Genomic DNA, 13,763 nt, shown 5'->3' with positions numbered 1-13,763 from the left:
TTATTGCAAGTACCCATTGGTCTGTTGTTATTTGTAGCCAATGGTTGTAGAAGGAGGATACTCTGCCTCCTACCGGTAGATCTGGTTGAGGGTTGAAGAGATGGCTTTGGTCTCTGGGAATGGCCTCAAAAGCCTGCAGCCAATCCCGTCTAGGGCGGAGGTTGATGCCTAGCCGCCCTAGGTTGTCTGGGCTGAGCTCTTTGCTGCAGCCTAGAAGATCTGCCCCTTGATGCTGGAGGGTAATAACACCTCTGTCGATAGAAGGGTCATTTGGATTCTTTTCTTGGAGGCCGACGAGATGACTGGGTAGCAGAATCCTGCGGAATTAACTAAAGTTGGCGCAGGGTTTCTGTGTGTTCTTTTAATTGTGCTACCACATCTTGCACTTTGGAACAAAAAAGGTTGTCACCAAGACATGGTAAGTCAACTAATTTTTCCTGGACTTCAGGCCTGAGGCCTTAAGCCATACCCAACGTCTTGCACTTATACCAGAGGCCGCTACTCTGGATGCTGTTTCAAAACCATCATAAAGCGGCTTGGACTTCGTACTTGCCAGCTTCAAGTCCTTTGTGAATGATTGCTTGGGCTGCTTCTTGATATTACTGTGGTAATGATGTTGAAAATTCTTGCATCTGTTTCCACAGATTTCTTTGATATTGAGTCATGTATAATTGATAAGATGAAATTCTGGTATTTAACCTGGCTCCTTGATAAATTTTCCTCCCCAGGGAATCTAAGAATCTATGATCCTTTCCTAGGGGAGTGGAGGAATGCAGCCTTATCCTTTTTGACTTCTTTTGTGTGGATTCTACAACCACTGATTGGTGTGGACACTGTGCCTTTTCGTAGCCAGGAACAGACTGTACCAAATAAGTAGTGTCCATCCTTTTATTGACAGCAGGTACTGAGCATGGGTGCTCCCAGAGTCAATGCTGTAAGTCTAGGAGGACTTCATGGACAGGTATGGCTAATACTTGTTTTGGAGGATCCACAAATTGGAGGACCTCCAATGTTTGCTGTCTAGCATCTTCTTCAGTTACCAAGATGAAGGATATGGTGTCCGCCATATCCTGAACAAAATTTATAAAGGATAAATCCTCCGGTGGAGATTTCTTCCTTTGGTCTGGAGAGGAAGGATCTGACAAATTCTTCAGAGGAAGTGTCTGTATGCCCATCATCCCAAGTATCGTATGGATCGTCCCGATGTGGAGATATCGGAGAAGATCTTTGTGGACGAGGAAGTCCTGAAGGACCTGGCTGTGGATCATCGAGGGGTATCCGTCCAGGAATCTCTTCTCGTGGTTTGGGTGGAACAGCACCGACTAAGTCATCAAATCTCTTCATGAGAAGCTAGTACAGCGCAAATTCAGGATGTCCTGGAGCCCCAGGTGACATCGGCATCGATGGCATCGGGTCTGGTATCAACGATGGAATCGGCGTTGGTATTGATGGTCGCCTCGGCATAGACTTAGGCTGTGGTGCCGGCATTGGTGCACGCACCGGCATCGATGGAGTTGTCGGCATCGGTGCGGGCACCGGCTTCGGTGGAACCACCTGCATCGACATCTGTTCCTTTAAGGCCTGGAGCACCGCTTGACGGATGAAATCAGAATTCCTGCGTAACAGCTGGTGCAGGCAGAGCAGCTGTACGCGGTGGAGATGTCTATGTTCCTTCCACAGAGCCATGTGGAGGTTCGACAATTGGTGCGTCTCCATGGGATGAAGGCCCTGGCGGAGGGTACCGGTGTTTCCTGGATTCTTGGCCGTTTTGCGGTCGATTCCTCCGGGGAGAGAAGCGCCTCTGGTATCGATAGGTGTCGGTGCCGGTGACGGTGCTTCGAGCGGTGTTCGATCGCTGACTTCATCGATGCTATCGATGACTTTGGCGATGGATGGTCCCCCAACCCTTCCGGACGATGGTTTTTCAAAATTATGTGTTTAGAGACTCTGGCCGGAGACGATTTAGTCGATGTAGAGGGAGATGGCAGAAGTTGTATATGGAATAAATGCTCCATCTTTTCTTGGCGGGCCTTTCTTCCCTTCGCGGTCATTTCTGCACATTTAGGGCAGGTTGTTATGTCGTGTTTTTCCCCTAAACAAAGCACACACTCAAGGTGTGGGTCTGTAATGGACATTGTCCGATTACAGATGGGACATTTTTTAAATCCCGCAGCCATTTTAACATCTACAGCAGTCTATGAAATGAGGAGAAAACGTGAGAGGAAAAAATTTTACTCAGAGTAAAATCGAGACAACGGTTACTCACCAGCCGGTGGAAACCTGAGAGATCCTGTGTGGGAGAAAATGAATGAGAAATGTGACTTTTAGTCAGACAAAAAACTGTGAGAAAACTCAAAGGCTCCTGCTCCGCGATGCCTACAGCAGCACGGAAAAACGAAGACTGAGAGACCCCTGTGGCAGAGAATATCATGGCATGCTCAGTGGCCTCACAGGGCCAGTCAAAAGTTTCTAGAAACTGACAGAAAGTTTTCCGCAATAGGGCTCCATTAATGTCGTCACCCATATGTGAGGACTAGCATTCTGCTTGTCCTGGGATAAATGAGATATGGAATGACTGAAAACTCAATTAGCCCAAAAGCTATCAATGGCAAGCAGGAGTTTTTACGCTATCCAATATTATGCCATCCCTCGCTCTGGCAATTTATTTAACATTCAGCGTGTCAAATATAAACAAACAGTATCCGCTGGCAATAAACTGTACTATTTTAGTTTTGTTTCAGAACAAAGTTGCTCTTTTGCTGTCTCTCTCCTGTACCAATACTGTATTAGTAGGCACATTCATAAGTGATGAGACCAAGTGGGATTTATGCCATTTGGTAAAGTATCTTACATTAAGCAAAGTGAACGTAGTCTCAGGAGTCAGGTCTTACCTGGCCTGGAACTCTTTGGTGCAGAGTGAATGAGTGATGTGCTCTATGGAGTCACACAGACAGTGTGTGTAGTCATAGGTGGGATAGATACACCTGTAAACAAATAAGGTTTTCTAAGCAAGAGTTCCTCTCCCATCTCACAATCCTTTCAAACCACTACCCCCCCTCCCGCCTACCCCTCAAAGTCTCCAAGATGCCCCACAGCACCAGTTCCTCATCAGTTTTGCTACTTCACTCTGGCATTCCATTTTGACGCAATAGCTATGGTATAAAGTTCACTATACAGCGTAATGGAGAAATTATTCACCTGATAATTTTGTTTTCCTTAATGTAGACAGATGGACTCAGGACCAATAGGTTATGCTCCCCTGCCAGCAGATGGAGACTGAGTTGACGTTAAACAGCGCCAGAACACCAGGCACTTCCCTTTGTGCACCCCTTCGTGCATCCCGTAGTGTTAGCCATTCCCCATGTTCTTTTATATCCCTTGTTAACAATCCCCATATTTAAATGTTTAATGTATTTGACAAAGGTAACGCATGAGTTCCTGCAAATTTTGTTTAAATGTAAACCGATGTGATATGTAAAATCGAACATCGGTATATAAAAATAAATATAGCCCTGCAGTGACCTCAGCTCTCCAGTATTCTCTTCAAAAGCCACTGTGGACATACTAGTGAAAGGACTTGACTAAAAGCACGATTAAAAATATGATCAAAACAGATAACTGTAACAGTATTCAACCAACTGCAAACATTGAACCTCAATAAGAATATAGGTACCCTAATCTAGGGACTGGATGAACACTTTCCTGTGATCTCTTGGATTTGAGGCCCATTCCACAGAAGGACCTGTGGTGCAGTTTTTGGGCAGCCAAGAGTGGGATGCTGAGTCCAGCTGTTAACATCGGCAGCTCACACCTTCATGTCCACTACCTTTTCCCCTGCCCCTTTGCCAATCACCTGAACAAAAACACAAGCCGCCCCCCTCAACATCAAAACACGCTAAATACTCAGTTTGGGGAAAACAGCTTTACTCACCGTTAACACAAACACTATCGGTAACCAAGTTGCTGGTGTATATTAACAAGATTTGAGTCCCAGGCGTTGTGCTGGCATCTGCCGTGTTAAGCCAGACCGGCAAAATCTTCTGGGCCCCCCCATGGCTCCAAGCAAAGGGGCCATCACCTCCTGGCAGCCCATACCCAATTGACATACCACTCCATCCCATAGGACCTGCCGTTTGTCAACATCCTGTCCTCCATGCCCCTATTTGCCTACCGACTGTTACCCTGGCCCTGCCCTTTATTCCAGCTGCAACAGATTATAAATGATTGAACAAACTTTCTAACATTAGTCTCAGCTATAAACACTGTCCCATAGACCCCCCCCCCTTTTTTTTGGCATTCCTGGTGAAGGGCTGGGTGGGTGGGAATGTGGACGCTGGCAGAGGAAAAGGGAAGCGCCGGGCACCCACGGGAAGGATATGGCCGGTATCAGTCTTGCGACAAACGTGAGGCTGACGTCAGCTGCAGCCTCGGCAACATCGTCGGGATGTGCTCTCTCCCACTTCGCTGATGTTAACGGGGGGCCTCCCGCATGCAGCACGTCAGCCCTTCCTTACAATAAGCAAAACAAAATTATCAGGTAAGTTATTTTTCTATTTCCTAGCATGTAGCCAAGATGGACTCAGGACCAATGGGATGTACAAAAGCTACTCCATATTGGGACAGGAGGCTGCCTGCGGACTAATTAACACCGCCTGTGCAAAGGCTGAATCCTCTCAGGCTTGTACATCCAGGCGATAAAACCTGAAGGTGGTGTGCAAGGAGGACCACATCACCGCTCGGCAGATATCAACGGGAGATAGTCTAACTTCTGCCCATGAGACTGCCTGAGCCCTAGTGGAATAAGCTCTCATCTGAGAAGGTAATGGCTTTCCAGCCTCCACATAGGCTCCCATGACCACCTTTATCCAGCAAGCTATGGTAGTTCGCGAAGCTGGTTTGCCCTGTTTCCTTCCACCATGAAGGACAAACAGGTGGTCCATCTTTCGGACTGGTTCTGAGACTTCAAGATACCACACTAAAAGTCTCGACATCCAAATGACAGAGGAGACAATATTCCTCCGAGTCCTCGAGTTTATCTAGGCATCGACAACAAAATGGACTGATTCAAATGAAATAGTAAGACTACTTTGCGCAAGAAGGATGGGACCGTACGTAGCTGTAACGCCCCTGAAGTCATCTGGAGGAACGGCTCCCGGCACACCACTGCCTGCAGTTCCGAGATGCGACGTGCCAAGCATACAGTCACCAGGAAAACAGTCTTCAAGGCCAATAAGCACAAAAAGACTCCGCAGCAGTTGAAACGAAAGACCTGCCAAGAATTCCAATACTAAATAGATTCTACAAGGGAACCGATAACCCTAAGGGAGGTCGCAGGTGCTTCATTCCCTTCAGAAAATGGGCCACGTCACGGAGTGCCGAAAGGGAGGCCCTATTCACCTTATCCTTGAAACAGAAGAAAGCCGCTACTTGTATCTTCAAGGAGTTAAGAGCCAAACCTTTATTCAAACCGTCCTGCAAAAATTCCAGAATTGGTGGGAATTTGACCACCTAAAGGTTGACCCCGTGTTCCTCGAACCAGGCCTCAAATATGCTCCAGATCCGTATATACGCTAGGGATGTGGAGAACTTCTGAGTGCAGAGTAAGGTGACAATTACCACCGCAGAACATCCTCGCTTCATCAGGAGAGCCCTCTCAAGGGCAGACCGTAAGACAAAATAGGGTCAGATCCTCATGAAGGACTAGTCCCTGACCGATGGGAGGTGCAGGGGATCCTCCACCAGGAGTCTCCATATGTCCGCATACCACGGACACCTGGGCCAATCTGGTGCTACCAGTAGGGCTAATCCCCTGTGGTGTTCGATTCTGCAGATGATCCTGCCCAGCAGGGGCCATGGAGGGAAGGCGTATAGCAACTTGTCTTCTGGCCAGATCTGGACGAGAGTGTCGATTTCCAGGGATCACGGATATCTTCTGTGACTGAAGAATCAAGGAACCTTCGCATTGTGGGATGCGGCTAGCAGGTCGACTGATGGGAAAGCCCCAATCTACAATCAGTTGAAAAACTTTGGCCGACAATCCCCACTTTCCTAGATCCAGACTCTCTCTGCTTAGAAAGTCTGTTCTGACGTCTTTTCCTGTGATGTGGGAGTATGAGATCTGTAGATGTACTTCTGCCCACTCCATCAGGAGGTCTATCTCCTGTGACACTTGTTGGCTCTTGGTTCATGTAGTCTGTCATTGTGTTGTCCGACATCACGTGGACCGCCTTGGCCCTGTAGTCTGTGCCAGAACTGTAGACATGCCAATCTGACTGCCCAGGCCTCCAGGTGATTGATGTTCCAGAGGGCCTCTTCTTCTGTCCACCGCCCCTAAGCTATCAGCTCCTGACAATGAACTCCCATCTGTTGTGAGAACCAGCCTGTCTGGGGAGGATAGGGACACATCCCTGTTTAGATGAGCGTCCTGTAACCACCACTGGAGGTGACTGCAGACGAATTGAATAGTTTTTCGACTATGGGTTCCAAAGTGATAGAGAGAGCGCTGAAGAGGAAACATATGCTTCCTTGCCCATGGCACTACTTCCAAGGTTGCCGCCATCCATCCGAGAACTCAGATTGTTCCACACTGTAGGGAGTACCGTGTTCACCAGGTGACACTCCTGGTACATCAACTTCTGTATCCGTGTGGATGGAAGAAAGACTTTGCCCCGCCTGGTGTCAAACTGGACTCCCAGATACTCCAAGAACTGGGAAGGCTTGAGGCTGCTGTTGGTGAGGTTTACTACCCAGCCGAGTTCCTGTAACAGAGAGATCACCCTGATGGTTACCAGGAGGCTCTCTTCTACGGACTTGGCTCGGATCAGCTAATCGTCCGAGTATGGGTGCACTAGGATCCTCTCTTTTCTTAATGCTGCTGCCACAACCACCATGATCTTAGAGAAGGTTCTGGGGGTGGTGGCTAAACCAAAGGGTAACACCCAAAACAGATAATGGCAGCCCAGTTCCGTAAAGCGTAGGAAATGTCAGTGTTCCTGCCAGATTGGATTATGTAGGTAGGCCTCGAACAGATCCAGGAAGGTAAGGAACTCTCCTGGTTGTATGGCCATTGTCACAGAGCGTAAGGTTTCCTTGCAAAAATGAGTTACTCGCAAGTGACTGTTGATGCTCTTGAGGTCCAGGAAGGGGCGAAAGGAACCTTCCTTCTTGTGTATGACAAAATAAATGGAAGAATGCCCTGTATTTGCCTGGGGCGTAGGTACTGGGACTACACCCTCATTCAGAGGAGTCTTAGAAGTGTAAACTCCACTGCCTGCTTCTTGTGCAGATAGTGGCAAGGAGACATCATGAATACGTCCCAAGGAGTGCTGAGGAAGTCCAGTGCATATCCTTGTCGAATGACTTACAGTACCCATTTGTCCCAAGAAATCGCGACCCACCATTGGTAAAAGAGAGACGGGCGACCTATCTCCTCATCCTGAAGGTGGGTCGGTAGAATTTCATTGTGGGTTTCGGGATGGATTTAACCCGAATCTGCCCCTCTCCTGGGCTGTTGACTCCAAAAGGACTGGGACCTCCCAAGGGGGTCGAGACCTCTGAAATATCGAATTTGAGGGGCGAAAATGCTGGGAACCCCTGGAATGACCCCTCATAGGTGAGGGGTGCTGTGGCTGCTTCCTCTTATCGTCCGGTAACTCGGAAACTGGAGACTCTCCCCATTTACTGGTCAGTTTTTCCACTCGCTCCTGAATAGGAGTGATCATTTATAGGGCATCTTTGTAATATTATCTTTGGAGGTTGCTTTAGCTGACCAATTCCGCAGCTATAGCCGTCGTCTGGCCGCCACCACTGAGGCCACTCCTCTGGCTAAAGTACAGACTAAATCAGAGACTGAGTCTGCTAAAAAGGCGGCAGCAGGTTCCGCAACCACTCTGGAATTCACCCCGGAGTCATCAGTCTCCTGAGAGAATTAGTATACATGAATAAGCCACCAGAGCACAACAAGAAACAATCTGTAATTCATTGCTACAGCGTCAAAGGCTTGTTTAAGGATAGACAAACAGTCTATCATGCGCATGTTTTAAGGTTGCTCCTCCTTCCACTGGGATAGTTGTTCATTTAGAGACAGCAGTGACCAGTGCATCCACTCTAGGAAAACGCAAAAACATTCTCTTAGCACTGGGTCCGTAGGGTATACAGCTTCCAATGCTCGGCCCCCTTTAAAACTTGCTTGTGGGGCATCCCATTCCAGATCAATCAATTCCTAGATGGCATCTGTCACTGGAAAGTAGCAGGAGGCGTACCATAGGGAACCAGAATGGGGTTGTTCTTTGGTTCCATCACAGAATCTGCCCCAGGGACTCCCAAGCATCTTCAGGATCTGGGAGACTAGGGCCGGCAATTCATCTCTATGGAAAAACCATAACATGGTCCTATACGGTTCTAACCTGGGGGAATTTCCCCATCTTCCAAGAAAGATGTATCCTCTTCATCCGTGCCATCTGGGTCCCTGCCAGGGATACACTTGGTAAGGCGAGGCATACCTAATTTGTTTCATGTAATTGTTATCCTACATTATTTAATCACCCTGTTCCATGTAAACAGATACGATGTGCAAGCGGTTATCGGTATATAAAAGCCTTTAATAAAATAAATACATACCTCAGGGCCTCCCGGTTAGAAGAGGAAAGGGAGGGGCCACCGGCTGAGGTTCCTCCTAACTGGGACAAGAGAGGCAGTAGACTGTGCCTGCACGAAGGCTTGTAGTCCCTGGAAAAACTTCATCCAGGAAAAGGCAGGCGGGTCCATGCCTAATCCAGGAGGTACTGGGGTGGGACCAGTTAATTTCCCTCTCCCGCAGATGAGTCCATTAAGGGGATGCTAAGGTCCGGTGTACTTCCAGTTAAGGCAGTGGTCAATCCATCATCCAAATGAGTGGAGCCTGGCTTAGCAAAGTCCAAGGAGGCCAATTCCCCTTGGGCTTCCTCGCAGTGCCGACATAAATTGGAGTCCAGGTCAGACTGGGAGGCTCTAATATGGTAAGAGATGCAGAGAGCAAGGCACTTAGCTTTCTTGGTTGACGGTGCTATTGGCGGCTTTAACTGTGCATCCTATCAGCTCATGCTTAAAAAGTTATGTGTACAGATTTCAAATGCTTGGTGGGACATGGGGAGGAGCATTCACAGCTTGTGCGCTCGACTTTTCCTGTGTTCCGCACTTAGTAAGTTGTGCGCATATGTACACATGTGGTGTGCGCGCAGATCCGATGCACTGCAAGTACCGATGTTCTATGGAGGGCAACATGGCATGCACAAAAACACGTACAAGATGGCGCCACCGTGGCCTACCACGCAGTGTCCTGACCAAGCCTAAAAAAAGAGTGGCCTAGTCCACGGGGGGGGGGGGGGGGGGGCGCACTCAACAGCCCACTTCCATAATCTGCTTTGAAGTGCTGAAAAAAGTGCGAAAAGCGTAATATAAAAATCTAAATAAATATGTAAATAAACAAACTTCCCATTACCCCAATGGGATCAGGAACGACATCAGCACAGCTCGCCGAGCAAGGAGACTGGAGGAAGTCTTACCAAAACCCCTCCATGTGTCTCTGAATCGGGAGGGTTTTTTTTTATTTTTGGTTTGTTTTTTTTTACACTTACCTGGTGCTCAGTGCTTACTGGCTGAGTACAGAGATGGTCTCCAGCTGCAGGGGGAGAGGGCTTTGGCCGTCACCTCCATATTCGGCTTCCTACACCCGCTGCTTAAGCAGCAAAGTCCATGCCGGGAACCAGCTACCGGACTAAGGTACACCACTGAGGGATCTTGGAAATCGCCTCACGAATTCTCAACTGGCGGAGGGACCTTTAGGTATCACCACAAGACAGTGAAGCTCAATTTTCCTTCAATTTAGAAAGTAGAATTTCTCCTTCCAAAAGGTACAACAATCCCTGTAGGGAGAGGCTAGTCCACCATCTGCTGGAGATGGAGAATATTGAACAGCTGAGGTCACTGCAGGGCTACATGTACTGTGACATAAGCTTTGCAACCTGACTCCCTTCTCCATCTGGTGGCAGGGAAGCATAACCTATTGGTCCTGAGTCCATCTGGCTACATGCTAAGAAATAACAGACTGACACACACACAAACCATAACCAGAGAGAGACCAAGGGCACTCTAGACCACAAATATTCCACATTACTCCACTTTTAACACAGTCTATTCCACTCCCATGCCTGCTCAGGTATCGCTTTCTCCTCCACCAGTGCCAGAGAAGGGAAACTCATAGAACTTCAAAAACTGGTGCGTACGCTTCTATCATACCACTTATGTGCACATTTTTGAAAATCAAAAATATTCATGTAAATGGCTTCCCAGCCCCGATTTTGCCCCCAGAACACCTCAAGTATGTCACTATCTGTAAAACTAAGGGCACAATCGCTTCTCACAAACACACACACTCTCAAACACCACCAAAGGCAATTTTCAAAAAGTCTATTTATGCTAACAAAACTAGACTTTACATGCAGAAATGCTGTTAAAGTACAAGGGCTTGCTTTTCAAGTATTATCCATATTTATTTATTTTTAACATTTGAGATATTTCACCTTTGGGGTAAGCACTAAGTGCATTACATAAAAATGAAAAAGAAAATTATTCCTTACCTGCCAATTTTCATTCCTGTAGTACCACAGATCAGTCCAGACAGTGGGTTATGTCCCCCTTCCAGCAGATGGAGTCAGAGAAAACTTCGAAGGGTGCTCCCATATAAACCAGTGCACCCTCTGTTATCCTCCAGTATTAAGAATATCAAAGTCTGAAGAGACAAGATGGATGGATCAAGGTATAAAACCCTTTCAACATGAACTGTACAGTGTGTACTGAACTTTAAGAGGCAACTAAACTTGCAAAATGAACCATGAAAGAGCCACTAAATGCGTGGTATAAGGAAAACAATTTGAGCAGAGACAATCCCAAGCCCATAAATCCTTAGGGTGGGCGTCTGGACTGATCCATGGTACTACAGGAACGAAAATTAGCAGGTAAGGAATAATTCTTTTCCCTGTACGTACCCGGATCAGTTCAGACAGTGGGATGTACCAAAGCTTTCCTACTTAGGGTGGGCCCCGGATATCCCTGCTCGAATGACCTGATTGCCAAAGGAGCCGAAGACCGGTGGCTGTAGATTCAAACGATACTGCCGAGCAAAGGTATGTAAAGACTTCCAGGTGGCTGCTCGGCATATCTCCTGAGGCGAAACGGATTGACTCTCCGCCCAGGAGGCCGCGTGAGCTCGGAGGGAATGGGCCTTGATGCCCACTGGAGGCTGTCAATCGGCACCAATGTTTGCTGAGGTGATAGCTTCGTTCAGCCAGCGAGCAATGGTGGGTTTCGAAGCCTTGGCCCCCTTCTTTAGGCCACTCCAAAGCACAAAAAGATGATCAGACACGCAAAAGTCATTTGTAGCCTCCAGATAGCGAACGAGGATGCGCTTAACATCAAGCTTGCGTAGCTCAAGGGAATCTTCTGCTGAGAAAGACGGGCGTTCCACCATCTGATTCATATGGAACGCGGAAACAACCTTGGGCAGGAAAGAGGGCACCGTACGCAAGGAAACTCCTGAATCCATGAAACGGAGATAGGGCTCCCTGCACGATAGCGCCTGAAGCTCCGAAATCCTGCGGGCAGAGCAAATAGCCACCAGGAAGACTGTCTTGAGCGCAAGATCCTCGTAGCGGTTCAAAAGGTAGTTCGCCTAGAATTCGAAGAAGTTGAGGCTCCACGAGGGACACAGAGCGTGTACTGGAGGCTTAACGTGTTTCACTCCCTTGAGAAAACGGACGATATCCGGGTGAGAGGAAAGGGGGGTTCCCTCCCGGTGATGGATCAGGGGGGCAGCCCTTGACCCTCAGGGAATTGTAGGTCAATTCCTTTTCCAGGCCCTGTTGCAGGAACGACAGTATCTGAGCCACTGAGGTGCTCCGCAGCGAGACAGGTACGGAGCCACACCAGGTCTCGAAGACCTTCCAAACTCTGACATAGGCAATGGACATAGAGGTCTTCCTAGCCATGATGAGGGTCGAGATCACGGCCTCTGGGTATCCTCGTCTTCTCAGCCGGCGCCTCTCAAAAGCCAGGTCGCAAGACAGAAGCGATCTGCCTGGTCAAAAAATACCGGACCCTGGCGCAGTAAGCGTGATAGATGTCCTAGGCAAAGAGGGCCGTCCACTGCGAGGTTGACCAAGTCCGCGAACCACGGCACCACCAGAATTACTGGACCGTGGTGACTCTACTCTACGGATCACCTTTCCCACCAGGGGCCATGGCGGGAACACGTAAAGGTGAATGTGTTGCGGCCAGGGAAGGACTAAGGCATCCACTCCCTCCACACCATGCTCTCTTCTGCGGCTGAAGAATCGCGGAGCTTCAGTATTTTGTAGAGTGGCCATCAGGTCCAGGTGGGGAGACCCCCACCGACTGAATAGAAGTGCCACTGCTTCCTCAGAGTTCCCACTCTCCGGGATCTATGTGTTGACGACTCAAGAAGTCGGCTTGAACTTTGACCACTCCTGTGATGTCAGAGGCTGCTAGACGGGAAAGGTGGACCTCCGCCCAGGCCAGCAACTTGTCTGTCTCCAGAGAAACATGATGACTCTTTGTTCCCCCTTGACGATTGATGTACGCTACTGTTGCGTTGTCTGACAGAATCCGAACCGCCCGACTTTGGACTAGGGGGAGAAAACGCTTCAATGACAGGCGTACCGCTCTGGTCTCCAAGCGATTGATCGGCCAGGAAGCTTTCAACTCCATCCACGTCCCTTGAGCCGATTTAGTCTGACAGACCGCTCCCCAACTGGAGAGACTGGCATCTGTGGTGACAATTACCCACTGAGGGACTTCCAAGGTTATTCCCGTTAACAAATGATCCAGATTGAGCCACCAGGCCAGACTGTCCTTGGTCCTCTCTGGCAGCAGGAGGATGGCCTGAAACTCCCGAGAAACCAGTTTCCAGCAGAAGAGCAAGGCTCTCTGCAGAGACACATGCACAAAAGCCCAAGGTACCAGATCGATAGTGGAAGCCATAGTGCCCAGAACCTGAAGATAATCCCAGGTTGTGGGAAGAGTGAAATGAATCGCTGTACCTGGGATATGAGAGCCTGGGCCCGATCCGGACGCAGCAGTACCTTGCCCACAGCTGTATCAAAGTGTGCTCCTAGGAAGTCCAGGGACTGAGATGGAGTAAGGCTGCTCTTGGAGAAATTGACCACCCATCCGAGGGACTGAAGGAGATGCAACACTGTCTATTGCTCACTGACACTGGACCAGGGACTTTGCCCGGATGAGCCAATCGTCCAAATAGGGGTGGACCAGGATTCCCTCCCTCCTGAGGGCTGCCGCCACTACTACCATTATTTTGATGAAGGTACGGGGGAGCTGTCGCCAGTCCAAAAGGCAGGGCTTAGAATTGAAAAATGCTGTCCCAGAATCTTGAAGCGAAGGAAGCGCTGATGTGTCTTGAGGATAGGAATGTGAAGATAAGCTTCCGTCAGATCCAAGGAGGCCAGAAATTCTCCGCTGTGTACTGATGCTATCACTGAGCGTACGGTCTCCATCCTGAAGTGTGATACCCTGAGGGCTTTGTTGACCATCTTGAGAACCAGGATCGGATGGAAGGAGCCCTCCTTCTTGGGGACTACAAAGTAGACTGAGTAATGGCCAGTTCCCACTTCCAGAGGAACCGGGCAAATTGCTCCGATGGCCAGAAGCCTGTCGAGTGTCTGGCGTACTATGCTTTGTTTCTGTGGTGGTCC

At 48.8% G+C, this 13,763-nt stretch overlaps 1 protein-coding gene across 1 annotated transcript in view; it reads right to left on the bottom strand.

Annotated features, from left to right (window-relative positions):
• QARS (glutaminyl-tRNA synthetase) overlaps positions 1-13,763 on the bottom strand; it is a 220,450-nt gene that overhangs the window by 72,002 nt on the left and 134,685 nt on the right. The window contains exon 15 of the mRNA XM_029601243.1: positions 2,892-2,984. Coding sequence (XP_029457103.1) covers positions 2,892-2,984 — 93 coding nt within the window. The remainder of the gene's footprint in view (positions 1-2,891; positions 2,985-13,763) is intronic.

The sequence above is a fragment of the Rhinatrema bivittatum genome, chromosome 4, assembly GCF_901001135.1.
Source record: "Rhinatrema bivittatum chromosome 4, aRhiBiv1.1, whole genome shotgun sequence".
NCBI lineage: Eukaryota > Metazoa > Chordata > Amphibia > Gymnophiona > Rhinatrematidae > Rhinatrema > Rhinatrema bivittatum.
Note: the sequence above shows the minus strand (reverse complement) of the source record. Positions and strands in the feature narration are given on the sequence as shown.